This window comes from Talpa occidentalis, unplaced genomic scaffold, assembly GCF_014898055.3.
Source record: "Talpa occidentalis isolate TD23 unplaced genomic scaffold, MPIMG_talOcc4v2.1 talOcc4.6, whole genome shotgun sequence".
NCBI lineage: Eukaryota > Metazoa > Chordata > Mammalia > Eulipotyphla > Talpidae > Talpa > Talpa occidentalis.
Window position 1 is genome coordinate 27,435,226 of NW_023604972.1, and position 14,239 is coordinate 27,449,464.

The 14,239-nt window shown below is 42.5% G+C and overlaps 2 protein-coding genes across 3 annotated transcripts in view; both read right to left on the reverse strand.

The window, feature by feature from the left end:
- The window catches only part of CORIN (corin, serine peptidase), a 179,849-nt gene extending 174,005 nt beyond the window's left edge, over positions 1–5,844 (reverse strand). Inside the window, exon 1 of one of the 2 annotated variants that reach the window (XM_054687979.1) lies at positions 5,559–5,844. In XM_054687979.1, the coding sequence (XP_054543954.1) occupies positions 5,559–5,630 (72 nt within the window). In that variant the 5' untranslated portion in view covers positions 5,631–5,844. The remainder of the gene's footprint in view (positions 1–5,558) is intronic. The other variant, XM_037530071.2, reaches the window with a different exon arrangement.
- A 5,341-nt stretch (positions 5,845–11,185) lies between these two features.
- NFXL1 (nuclear transcription factor, X-box binding like 1) overlaps positions 11,186–14,239 on the reverse strand; it is a 44,646-nt gene continuing 41,592 nt past the window's right edge. The window contains exon 22 of the mRNA XM_037529161.2: positions 11,186–13,884. Within this exon, the coding sequence (XP_037385058.1) occupies positions 13,711–13,884 (174 nt within the window). The 3' untranslated portion in view covers positions 11,186–13,710. The remainder of the gene's footprint in view (positions 13,885–14,239) is intronic.

Below are 14,239 nucleotides of genomic sequence, written 5' to 3' on the forward strand. Positions count from 1 at the left end.
GATGACTCATTATTTAAACTGCTATTGCGCTTCCTTGCACTCCTGAATTAGTGTTTACTGCTTTGTTAGAAACTAAGCTTCCCAAGTGCCTGAATCTTCATCTGTTTTGTTCACTGGCATATCACAAGTATTTTGTACAGTGCCTGGCATATAAATGTTTGTTGACTGAATTATGAACCTATTCTTTTTCTCCAGACTGTGTAGTTAAATTTATTGACATCTAGCACGTGCTTCTTAGCCTCTTAGGGTATTATGGTGCCCTAGTCAGAAAGATTAAAATTGAGTTGTTCATAGAGATTTCTTCACTATGCCTGGGTTCACAGAGGTCCTAATTAAATTTCCTGGCACTCACAACTTTTAAAATGCTTTATGACACTTTAGCGGAATGACCTTCATGACTTTAGAGAGGCTGACGTCGTCTACGTTCATAGCTGCATACAGGCTCTCCTTTAACAGAAGATACTTTCCAAATACCGTCAACCTAAAGGTCCCAAGGGACCCTGACCTAAGCACAGACTAGCGGTACCAAAATGGTCTTCGCCACTCACCCCTATCTATTCAGCCTCTGCTTCAGCCAGTCTGTTAGCTGACCAAGCCCTTCCCACAGATGTCCTCCGAGCTGCTGACAGTTTCAGAGTTGATATTGAATGGCAGGATGGATCACCGATAGGGCCACCGTGGATCCCCAAGCAGCCCTGTCAGGCATGGACACTGTACTTGTCACCACCTGCTCTGATGGTTGGGGCATGTAGAAATGAGCCACAGGAGAATATCCAAACAGCTGTTGTAAGGTGAGTTGAGGGCAGCAAGCGTCAGCAGCCTGAGAGGAAAACAATTTATGGGCACCCTTCAGCAGAGCTCAGCGCTGAGCAAACACTGTAGCAGCATGTTCAGGGGGCGGCAGATAGAAAGGCCTGTGCTCTCGGACAACCATGGCTCTTTCCCAGCAAAGAGAAACCCCTGGAGACAGGGTTGGGGCCAGTGACCCGCTAGGGAAAGGCAGCTGAGCCAGCCACGCAAGGGCCCCCCTCCTGTGTCCTCCCTGCCCGCAGGGAAGGCTCACGTTAGCAGAGCACAGTAACTCTTCCAGCATGCACAGCGCCTGTCTGTATGGACTGCACTTGCTCTAAAGCAGACTTAGCAAACTCCCAGAAATAGAAGACATTCCTAGGTGCTACAGGATTGAGTTAGGGAAAGGATCGTCTATGCTGCATCTGTACTGGCTTAAATAGCACCCACCCCCACCACCAAATGTATGTCTACTGGAACCCCAGGATGAGACCTTACTTGGAAATAGGCTCTTTGCCTTTGTTAGTTAGAATGAGAAGTCATACTGGGTTCAGGTGACTGAACCCTAAATTCCATATGATTGGTGTCCTATAGTAAGAGAGGGGAAATATAGAAGCTTAAGGAAGAAGGTCACATGACAACGAAGGTGGAGATTAGAGAGACGCAGCTAGCTACAGCCAAGGAATGCCAGCAATGGTCAGAAGCTAGGAATTAGGGAGGAGGGGTTCTTCCCTAAAGTCCTCCAAGGGAACAGGACACTGTTGACATCTTGATTTGGGACTTAGAGCCTCCAAAACTATGAGCAAATTAATTTCTGTTGTTTAAACCACCCAGTCTGCAGTTCTTTGTTAAGGCAGTCCTGGGGAATCCACAGTATCTATCCATTTTAGCTCCAAATAGAGAGAGTAGAGTCATCATTCACCAATAGTTAATAAGTAGCCACTATACTTGTGGCACTTTTGTGGCAACGAACAAAAGCATAGAAAAATCCCTGTTTCTGTGGAGTTTAAATATTCCAGTAGGAGGAGAAAAAAAATCATCAAAATAAAGAAGTAAAATATATAATCTGTCAAATCATGATACAAGTCAGCAAGGGGTACTTCAGAATGAGACAGGGTATTCATTTTCAGATCTGAATAAATCAAACACTCTTAGAGGATTTTGAGCCACACATCAACCCTCCTGATCCGTTATTGTCATTCCTGTGAAAAATGGTACAACATATAAGGATGTGTGGGGAGAGAACAGACTCCCTTGGTTACATCAAGATTTCTGCTCTAAAATCAGGAAAATCAGCAGCCCAAAAGCATATTGTGAAAGGAAAAGAACAAGACATTAGCAGAAACCCTCAAAGCTGTGGAGAGACTTCCCAAGGATTTTGTGACAAAAATTACACAATAATTGCAGCTGATACTGAAATGGACCACACAACCCCACCCCGGAATTTACCATATAACAAATGCCCCAGCAGTGGGAAAGAACTCAACAAAACAGGAGTAATTCAGCTTTACAAACCACTTCTGGAGCTGGAGCAGTAAAGGCACGAGCTGGACAGGAAAACTTTTGTCATCCAAGAGCTTCATTAGATTATCACTCAAAAGAAAGCAAGATCCAGAACTGAGAGAACATTCTGCAATAAAGCCTAATTCAGAAGCCACATGTGGTGACTGAGAACCTGAAATGGGGCTCGTGGGAACAGAAGACTGAATTAGTTTTGATTAATTAAAATTTAAATAACCACATATGACCAACAGCTATTCTACTGGAGAGTGTAGTTTTAGAATTAAAGAAGGCTGACTGTGGAGGAAAGCCTGAAAGACTCCAAGACTGACTCCTCAAGAGAAAACAGTCTAGGGAATCTTTACAGAATGCACAACTATCATGTACAGTATTTCTAGGACATCTTTATGTCCCTAATCCTCACAATGTCCTCACAGACCATCACTAGCATCAACCCCATTTGTTCAACAAGATTATTTGACTTGCTGAGGGCCCTAAAGCTTTCAAGGGGTAGAGACAGAGATGTGAATTGAGCTTTGACACGAAAGTCCATATTCTACCTATGAAGGCAGCTTTCAGTGATTTCTGCCGTGTGTGTGTGTGTGTGTGTGTGTGTGTGTGTGTGTGTACATGCGCGCGGGCGGGTTGTTTCAGATCAGTTAAGTCTGAGGGTTACTTCAGCGCTTAGTGTGGATCAAGTATTCTGTACAGGTCAGTATCATTTAGCCAATCAGCTCCATCTTCCATCAGGCACAGTCGAATGCCCTGATCAGAGACAGGACAGACAGGACACACGAATGCATACATCTCAAAGAACTAAGGCAAACACATTGTGTTAAATAAAATTTCCCCCTTGGACACATTCAGTAAAAATTCTATACCACAGCTTTTCTGGGGGTGCTTAAGGAGCATCCATTGCCCAAGAGGTAGAGATACTCAGAACCTCTAAGAACACAGGTTTGTTTGTGGTCAAGAGAGGTTGGAGGTAAGGGAAAGAGGAATAATGAAGCAACAAGGTTCCTCATTAATGCTACAGAGATTTGAAAACACAGGTTTTAGAGACAGTGATGTGCTAACTCCTAGGGCGGTCTGAGCCCCTAAATAGTGGAGAAAGGCAACTAAGGGGCTTAGAGGACAATAGAGTTAGTGAATGCTGAAATTCAGATGCAGCTTTGGTGGGAAATGCAGCCCTCTCCAAGCAAAACCACAGCTACTTTGTGGTGGAGGCACCCATGCCTTGGGTGCTATTGCAATTAAGATTTCAGCAACTTTATGAGGATGTTAATGATGGGATTCACTGGGTTTGTTTTTTTTTTTTTTTAAATTACGGTATGCCTGGAAATATACTTGATGGATTAATAAAGCAAGTCTTGATTTGTCTCTTTAATCTCCTGGAGGGTTAACTGAGTTTTTCATCATTGGAATTGTAATCTTATCCTCCAAGGAACTTTCTGGGAAAAGCCCTCTTCCCCTAAATAGAGCTTTCCAGCATCTTGAGATTTTAAGGTTTAAGTGATTCCACACCCAAATAACTCTAAAAATGGTTCATCCTAGTGAAACTCCTGGTGCCTGGAAAGGATTCAATGGAAAAGCTGGCTATTCAGCTCACTCACACTTGCCTATACAGATATGTGTGTCCCACGAACCTGGTTTTAGGGACTGATTTTTAGCACGATTCTCCACAACAAAACTATCAAGAGCCAAATATTACAAATAAATTGGTGACTGTGTTGTGACTGTCACAAAAAATGATTTTATAATTTTAAAAATGCATGGTTTCTTCTCATGCTCTCTGAGTTATGCCAAAATTAATGTTTTGCAGCGTTTTTAATTCCAAAGCCTTCAGCTAAAATAGGTGTCTTTGGATAATGATCAGTCGTTAAGTCTTGACTTCGCTCCCTTTCTGGTAGCAGTCGGACATTCCTTTGCTTCCATCGGTTACAATAATAATAACTATTATTACTATTATCACTTTTATTAAAGACTGCAGATTACAAATGTGCGTGTAAGGTCAAAGTCGTCAAAGTCTTATGCACGATCTAGTCTTTGGAGTGCATTTTCTCAGAAAAGTTTCTCACCCGGGAGGAAAGCTCCACCTTATGAAACGCTGGAACAACTTCCTGGGAATGCCCGGCTTGTCCGCTCCGGTGACCTCGGAGCTCCCGGCGCTCGGCGCTGGGTCCCGGGAATGACCCGCCGCGCAAAAAGCGCCTACACCGCCATCCACCGGCCCCGAGCGGGTGGAACCAGGAGTGGGGCGCCCGCCGCGGGAGCTAGGCGCCCCCTCACAGGATCCGCCTGGACACCACTTTGCTCCACGGCGGGTGCGGCGCTGGGTCTCCCCGCGCACAGCGCAGTCACTCCGCGCAGCCGGCCCGCCGCCGCCGCTGATCCCGGACCCTTCCACACCGACGGAGAACGCTGAAAATGAGGGGGCTCCAGCCAGAGCGAGACGTCTGTGGCGCTCTTCCCTGCCCTTCCTTTCCCGACCCGGGGCGGCTGGAAGCGGCACCGCGGTCCTGCCCGGAGCGGTGCCCGAGCCCGCCAACCCGCGGCCGCTCAGAACCCGCGCCCGGGCGGCCGGCGCCTGGAGAACGCGGCGGGGAGCGCGCGGGCGCGGTTTGCGCGGGGGACCCCCGGTGTGCCGGGGCCGCAGGTGGGGCGGCCGCTGCGGCGCCGACGCTCGGTCCCGACCAGGATCTGGTCGCCGGGAAGCGCGCGCGGGTCCCGACCCTGAGAGGCGCCGGGAGCCGAGCGCGCGTTGGCGAGGACACTTACGTCCGAGGAGGCCGGAGGACCGCGCGATCCTTCCAGCGGCGGGGCGGGGCGGCCGCGACGGGGGCGCTGAGGGGAAGCCGCGCACCCCCGAGGGGCTGGTTCCCACGGCTCCTTCCCAGCCTCCCCAGGCGTCGGCGCGCGCGGAAACCCACTTGTTGCGCGGACGGCACCGCGCCGAGGGGCGGCTCTGCGGGGGACGAGACAGGCCCTCGGCGAGAAGAGCGGGTTCTCCGCGGCGACCTGACTCCCGCCGAGGGCAGCCTGCCCACGCTCCCGGCCGGCCGGGCACCGGTGCGGGACAGGGCGCCGGGGGACTGGCTGCGGCGCGCGGGGCGCGGGGCCGGGGCCAGGGTCGCCGAAGCTCACAGACGGCGGGAGAAGGTGGCAGCCCAGGGAAGGAGCGCCCCGGCGTGAGAGCCTGACCCGGAGTGCCTCCCGACTGAGAGGACATCTGACCTGTGGGCCCGCGGAGCGCGACCCCTGGATCTTACCCGCTCCGAGGCCCGGGCTCGGCTGCGGCGCTGCTCAGCTGCGAGGGCAGGGGACCGCTTGGTGGAGAACATGGCTCGCTTTTTTCTCTGTCCACTCTTATCTGGGTCGCTTTTCTCTCCTAACGTGCCCCGGGGAGAGGCACATCGGACGCCGTGCTCCTCACTCAGGAAGACACAAGTGGAACTTCAAGGGACAGGGGTCCCATATTTTGTCTGCTCGACATTCCCACCCGCGGACCACTCCCTCCCTTCACTCGCGGCTCCAGGTCCCACCCATAAGAATCCTAGTGACAGATCCTCCCCAACCCCACCTCTTTGCATTCAAAGAAATGACTGTTCAGGGCAGACAGGAAGCCAAGAAGACTGCTGGTTTCTCACCTCCTCAAAGTTACACCTCGCGACAGCGGCACGAAATAGATGGGACCTGAAAGCTTGGACTGTCAGAGAGAGTAGTTGGAAGTAAAGGAATTATTTCTAAGCTCTCCAAAATCTCCGCATATCCTAGACTGTTTTGAGCCAGAGCATTGCTTTAAAAAAAAAAATCAAAATATTTGCTGACACTGGCAATTAGAAGTCGCCTGTTATCTTGAAGAGTTAACTTAAGAGTTATATTGAAGGGTGAGCATTATTTGCATAAGGCAAATGGAAACCTGCCTTTTGCCGTATATTTGCTGAAGAAACGGCTTTTGCTAGACTGCCTGAGACTGCAGGGGTTGCAGGGACACGGGAGAGTCCTAGTTGGCTTCTATTGTACCTAGTTCCCCATCCCCGGTGAGGGTGGCCACGGGCGCCTTCCGACCAGGAACTTCGCCTCTGTCTCTGCTCTGTCTCTGTCATTCACCACAAGCAGCTGTGCCCTCAGGCCGCGTCAGGAAGGGCACTACAGGTATTAACAACTGTGGACTGCTATTGAGGTTCAAATTGTCAAATATATAACCAGAAAAAAAAAAAAACATGACACTACATTCAATGCATTTTTCTTAAAAACAATTTTTCTTACTTTGGTCAAGTTCGTTATGGAACTTTCAAAAATTAATCATGAGGTACTAGAATAAATCTACCACCATTATTCTGCAGGAGGCCATGTATTGTCAACGAAGCATGTATCAGGCCTGTTCTGTAAAAACTATTGCTGGGGGGGTGGAGAAAGCAGACACTTGTAAAATTGGGGGTAATCAGTATTTTCTTTCAGAAATGAGAAAGTAGAAAATAATGCAAGTGTAAGCTAAGATAGTCGACACATTAATTCCACCAGTGTTCTAAACATCAGATTTGGAATCTGGCATTTGAGAGCTGACGAGAATACATAATTCTTAGTTACACGGAGGCTTTTACTACACACTTTACATGGATTGTCTTTTATTCTACCAACCACTTTATGAGGTAGGTACTATTGTTTATGGTGGAAGTGAGAAAGATTTAGAGTGTCAAAGAAATCAGCCCAAGTTTACACAGCAAGTGCTGAGCTGGAAGCAGTGCAATTTCAGGACTGTACTATTTCTTAAAATAGTGCCTCATTACACATCAGCAGAGACACTGGCCTGAAAGTCAAGAGCCTGGAAGATTCATCTGCCATCTCTACCTTCAACAAATTATGTCTTCTTGGCCACAGTTGACTTCAGTCACAGTTGACTCACTTTATAAAATGAGGGCTGGATGCAATTCTCAAGGTTTTGACAGGCATTCAGAAGTCAAGTATATATTTCTACTTCATCTTCTTTTTCTTCCACTTTCTGCCCCCTGGTGGAGGTGCTACAAGAACTATGAAACTAAAGCAACTAAATTAGTGAACTTGAGCTAGCCAGGGTAGTCTCCTTTTCTTCTACTACTGTATTGCCCTATGAGAAGGTTGAATGCATTGGTGGTGTAAAATAAGCATTCCTTAAATCTCCTTTACCACGAAAACCCAGCCAGTACTAGTTACCAATTTACCAAAGGAATATACTTGTATAAGGACAAATTCCCAGTTTTATATTCCTTGTAACAAACTTTTACAAGACAAGAAATCATAAAAAATCACAAGTCTCATAACATAGTCAAATTAATTTGGATATGCAGGGAGTTCACCGTAATCTGCAATGACCTATTTGAATTATTCCTTCAAATACTTGCCACATCTGCTTTTCAGCTTGAAGTATCAACCATTATCCAGTTTCTTCAAATACTTTTTTTGCAAAAAAAATTCTAGCCTTTTGAAACTTCTATTGCCTAGTATTTCAAGAATATATGCAAATAATTAATGATTTAAAAGAAAAGCACAAGGCCTCCCTGGTGGTGCAGGGGGTTGGGCACTGCACTATGGGGTTAGTCCGCAGCCTCTGCAGCGTAGGTTCAATCCCCGGCTGGCCAGGGAGCAGCCCACATGGCAAGGCAGACCTCTCCTGTCTCGCTCACTGCTCCCCTCAGCAGTGTGTTTCAGTCAGTCTGCCTGTTTCTGCTCCCCACTCTGTCTCTGGTGAATCCTCTCATCCCCTGCATCGCTGGCCTGTACCCCATCTCTTGTATGCATAATCTTAAAAAAAAAAAAAAAGCACAAAATTTGAGATTTTTGGAAAAGTTAACTTAAAAGAGGTGAATATATCTCTGAACAGGGTGAATTTAAGGATTAAATTTTGGTCACACAATATTTTATAAGCCAATTAAGTGCATAGTGCTACAATTTCGTGTTAAATACTCCAAAAGAAAGAGCTGTTATCTTAGAGAAGCAGCCAGCTTAGACAAATAGTGACTGAAATAGATGTGCTACTTCCATGCCGTATTTAGTTATTCATCAACTAATAAAGATTTGCTGTCAGGTTAACAAAACAGACAAAAGCTCCTGCCCTCACAGAACTCTTAAGTCTAGTGGCACAAATACATATGTAACTATGGAAATCTCCTTGTAAATAATGTGGGACCAGACCTTCCGGAGGTAGTTGGTGTTATTTTCAGCTGATATCAAAAGATGCAGTCTTTCAAAAAGTAGAGCGAGAAACAGGCAAACTAGATATGTACCCATTGCAAAGGGGAGTTTATTTGAAGTGGGAGGACAGTATATAATATTAGATTCTAGCACGCTGAAATAGTCTTTATGACACAAGCCTTTGTAGAAATTATTGCATATACTATTTCTGAGACATCAATCCTTTAATATACCAAAGTAGTCATTGGGAAGAAGGTAGTAAGAACTAGTCCATTAAAAAGTTTTAAAGGAGTATCATTTTGAGCACCTACACACACCTATTGCTACCTTCTCTGACCAGCTGGGCCCCCTAGTGCAATCAGACTGTCCAAACGCCCCAGCCACTTGCCAGCATTCTCTCTAGTCTTCCCAGAGATAGTGACAGTGAACATGAGTAAAAGTTGAGGTACTTCAATTCAAATTTGTGAGCCAATTTATAAGAAAAATCTTAAAGTTGTGAGATTGCCAAATTTACCTATATTATAGCTAAGATTTTCAAAGTGCAATGTGCCACTTTACAAAATGACATATATTTTCTGTTTTTAATTCTTGGAGCAAATCTATTTTCCTGTGTGCTAAAATGAAAAGAAACAAACCCAACTCATAAACTGTTATGGGAATTAAATATATAAAGTATCTTAAAATAGTTGTGAACACATTCATTCATAATAGCTAACACTTAGTGGTACATATTAGTATTTCTGTTACTATTTTACAGCAAAGGAAGAAACCGAAACTTACAGAAGCTAAGTGACTGTACAACTTGGAAGTGTAGCAAAACCAGAATTGGAACCCAAGAAATATTCAACTGTTAGCCCTTACCTTGTGTAATACAACCATTAAGACTAATGAAAAATACCCAAGGAGTCACAGTCTGGAATTATTATGGACTTATTCATTCATCCATCAGTTATTGACTGATGTAGTGGACTGATGTAGTGGACTGGAAGCTAAAACACCTTTGGATATACGATCTTTGCAGATGTCATAGTTACTGGAATATTATACTATAAAAGGGTAATGATACTGTAATACTGGGTGATATACTTTAATAGAGTGGGCCCTAAATACAGAGTGTCCTCATAAGAAAAAGAGAAGTACGTACAGAGAAAGTCATGTGAAAATGGAGGTGAGGGGCCTCCCTGGTGGCGCAGGCACTTGAGCGCAGCACTGTGAAGCTGTCCACAGCCTCTGCAGTGCCCCGGCCGCCGAGGTACCCACATGGTGTAGCAGACCTCTCCTGTCTCGCCTGCTGCTCCCCTCAGCAGTGTATTTCAGTCAATCTGCCTGTTCTGTTCCCTACTCTGTCTATGGTGAATCCTCTCACCCTCCTGCACATCTGGCCTGTATCCCTGTTCTTGTATAAATCAATCTTTAAAAAAAAAAATGGGGGTGAGGTTGGAATGGTGTCTACAAGCCAGAAATGACAAGGATAGATGCCTACCAGGTATCTAAACAGCTGGGAGAGAGGCATAGAATAGTTTTTCCCTCAGTCTCCAGAAGAAACCAACCATGCTGACCCTTGATTGTAGACATCTGGTTTCCTGAACTCTAAGTGAAAAAATTTCTGTTAATTTAAGACACTGTGATAATTTGTTATGGCTGCACTATGAAACTAATACCAGCATATACTACATAGCTAGGCTGTAACTTGGGGATTACAGAACCCCTGCCTTCATGGAGTTTATATCATAGGAGACAGACAATAAAACACATAATACAATGACAGCAGCTTAGTACTATGAGGGAAAAAAATTGCAGAATGGCCAGATGAAGGCAATGAGGGTGTTTAGGTAATGTCTCTGTAAAAATGTTTTAACTCAAATGAATCTGAACTGTGGAATTTCAGGCTACCTTGGTAATTCTTCACAGCACCATTTATGTAGTTACTCCCGCAATGACTGGAAATTAATCTTAGAACAGAAGATCAGCAAACAATGGCCCTGAATTTAATCCATAGACCAAGATTCTGAATTACATGGAAATAGCTTCCGAGGTGGGAACCTGGTTTCTTTTGTCCCGTAAGAATTTCTGGAGAGCAGAGGGGTTCCTAGCTCTTCCCATCCCTCCCAAATTCACATCTCTTCTAAGAACCACCGTTCCATGTCTTCCTCCCTCTATGAAGCTTACCAACCTCACTAAGACCAAAGGTTTAGGGTCATCTAACCTCTAGGGTGATCTAATCTCATCCCACTTAGGTAATTTTATTGAGGCCAGAAAAGACCAGAGAGCGAACACTGCTATTTTTCAACTTTAGCTCCCTGAATTTAGACATTAGTATCACTTTCCAACACCCAAGGATGGCCAAACATAACAGCTAGGTGATCACCTGGGTCATCTGAAATAAAATGTAAAGTCAAAAACCTCTTATAATACATCTTTAAACACTGCCACAGAAACTTACCTGTGTTTCTTAAATTTTTTTTAACATTTATAACCATGAAGTTCAAGCATCAACCAAACTTCTTTGAAAAAAGCAAACATTTTCAAAGTTTTACTTCAGTGAAGTTCCTCTCACAATTTCACCAACGACTTTACCAATTTGTTTGAGATTATTTGAATTTAGACTTTAATAGTGAAATTAATTGCAATACAAACACTAGTATTGGTTAATTCCTAAGTGTTTAAACTTCAATATAAAAATTTTATAAATTTTTCAAATAGGAAGCTAATAAAGTTTTATGACACAATAAGAAAATAAGATCATCATGTTCACAATTTTATCTATGTCATTCTTAGTAGTTATTTCCCATTCCTTCTCAAACTGGCTCAGAGTAAAGCAAATAGGACAATAGTACTGTTTTGTTTCCCTCAGAACAAATAAGTATTTAGACCAAATTTAACTTCATTTTGACCTTGAAGAGTTTATTTATTTCCTCTCTCCTGTTTCAATCAGTCCTTCCTATTCATCATGCAGTTGTTTCTGCAGAGTCCTCACCCACTCATTCTGGGCAAGGGAGAACCATGGCAACTGAGCTACACATCACATCCCTGTTTTGATCCCTAGCACCAACCTGGACTGCCTCCCAACTCAACTCCCTCCTTGCTTTTACCCTGTCCTCCTTACAGTATTTTCTCTGCATAGAAGTCAGCAGGCTGCACTTGTAAAACAAACAAAAACAAAAACATAATCCCCAGGCTAAGCCTTCCAACAATGCCAACTGCAACTAAACAGAACTCCAGTTCCTTGCCACGGTCCATCAAGCACACTATGAGCTGGCTGTAGACTCACTCTCCCTACCTCATCATAGTGCTTCAGCCACCCCAGTTATTCTCTCTGTTCCTCTATCATGCTAAGCTGCTCTCCAAACCTAGGGCTTGCTGCTTTTTCTCTTTCATAAACTTTTCTCTCAGATCTTCAAATAATGGTCAGTCAGTCATAACTCAACTGTCCTCCTTAGAGGAATTTTCTCAATCTAAACTAACTAGTGACTTTTCACCTCCACTTTCATCACTTTCTGAAAATTTTCTCTATTTTCAGCAACACTCAACTCCATATGCAATCATACTCCTTTATGTGTATGCCTATTTCTTGCTTGCTCTCTTTCACTCCGTATTAGCCCTCGAGAGAAAAGATCACCATTCTATCTCCAATACCTGCAAAGTACCTGTCACACAGGAAACACCTTTTGTAAAAAAAGGAATAGCCGTGTGACTTTGGGTAAGTTAATTAAGTCTGAGCTACAGTCAAGCAAACAAAGAACAGCAAACAGCTTAATTTATCTTTCACTCAATCTTTTCACTAAGTTCTTTCCTACAAATTAAAGAAAACAGCAAAAATAGAAAACCAACAGTCACGAACTAGGTTTTGGCTTTATAGGCCAAGATTCTGAAATACATGAAAATATCTTCCCAAGTAAACACTTAGTTATTCATATTCTTTAATATTCATTTTAGAGTAAGGTAAGACTTGAGTGTGGCGAATCTAATTTAGAGCTTCTGAAACATTAACCCAGTAAACTCTATTGTTGGGAAAGGTAAAAAAGTCTAAAATCAAAACATGAAAGTGCATAAAGGAATGACTGCTCTTTTATTCTAGACATAGTCAATCTTTGATTGATGGGCATTTTAAAAATCTGAGTTAAATTCAGCAAAATTTAAAAAGCCTTCTTTGTATTTCTGTTTAAAACATACTTGAACCACTTCTTAGCACCTACCAAATACTATATTATAGAGTTTACATAGTGATACTTATGGGCTGCCTAAAGCCATAGACTTGGCAAATATTTTAAACAGTAAATATTCTAGATTACAAATTTGTTATGAAAAATTTTAATGAAAACGATCATACAAAAAATTAAATAGCAAGACCATTTACAATGACTTATAGTTCAAACAGATTTGGCTTACTGATATTTCTCTATCAGTCTGTTTTCGTAAGAACTAGTTATCTCCAGCTGAAATCTACTTAAAGGATCACAGTAAGAAGAAATGAGAATAAGTACACAAAGCTCATAAGCCTTGTGCTCAGCACTTATTGCTTATAAATATTATTTTCTATTTTATCATTACTTTGAAAAGACACATAGAAGTTTTATAAAACATGCTAACTTCAGTTAAAAGCTTTGACACAAGAAACAGCCACATGTGGAGGAATTTGACCTGGCCTTTTTAAAAAAAAAAAAACAACCAAAACTGTATTTTCCTATGAGGAACATACTATCCCAAAATTCACTTTGATAACTAATAAATATTTCTCACTAATAAACCAACTTTGGAATCTAATTATATAGCTTCATGTTACAATTTAAAAGGCTTCTTCAGGAATTATTTTTTTTAAAAAAGTACAAAGTTACATGATCAAGAAAAGTATATTTTAATAAGTAACCAAAACATTGTGAAATATTCCTCTTATTGCACATATGGCTCAGTTTCATCTTAATTTTACCCAAAAAAATGTTGGTTTGAAGTAGTAAATGGAACAACTATGTTAATACAAGGAAGCACAATGAACAAGATGTTACCCTGTCACTAACTATGCCTTATGAAATATTTTGCAATTTCAGTCATGCCTTTACTATTAAACAATGTCATATTACCATTTCTAGTATGCTAATTAAGATAAAGTTTAACATCTGTCCTGCTAAGAACAGCTGGAAGAGAAAACAGAGATGAATATGAATATCTATCATGTTCTACAATAAATACTTTATAATATTCCAAATTTAACAATTTAAGTTCAATCTGAGGTATATTAACAGATAAAAAATTTTAATCCACATTGTGGACTATGTACCATGCAAATACTACAACCATAACAGCACACACTGGAAGAAGATAATATTTATATTTTTGCCATAGCGTTAGCTCAACTGTCACTTCATCTCTTTTTTTATTCTTCTTCCGGCGACCCTTCAGTCTGTTTTCAAAAGCCTCCAGTTCAGCCTAAATCAAAAGAGTATTTTTATTAAACTCAACATATACATTAATTTGATATATTCCACCTAGATTAAAAATAAATCAATTGGAGATAACAGCAATGGCATATAATATGTTGATTTGATCTCTTCTCTCACTACTGAATGTATTCAACAAATTCAGAATTTAGATAAATAGAAAAGGAAATGGAGAGTAATGGAAAAGATTATTTCAGACTGTAGGCCTGACTTCAACACTGAATACAAAAATGTCCAATTAAATCAGAGTGCCTAAAATATAAGCATTAACTTTACACATCAACATCATTAATCTAGTAGGGGCCCTACAATATATTGCTTTTCACAAATGCTAAGAGATGTCC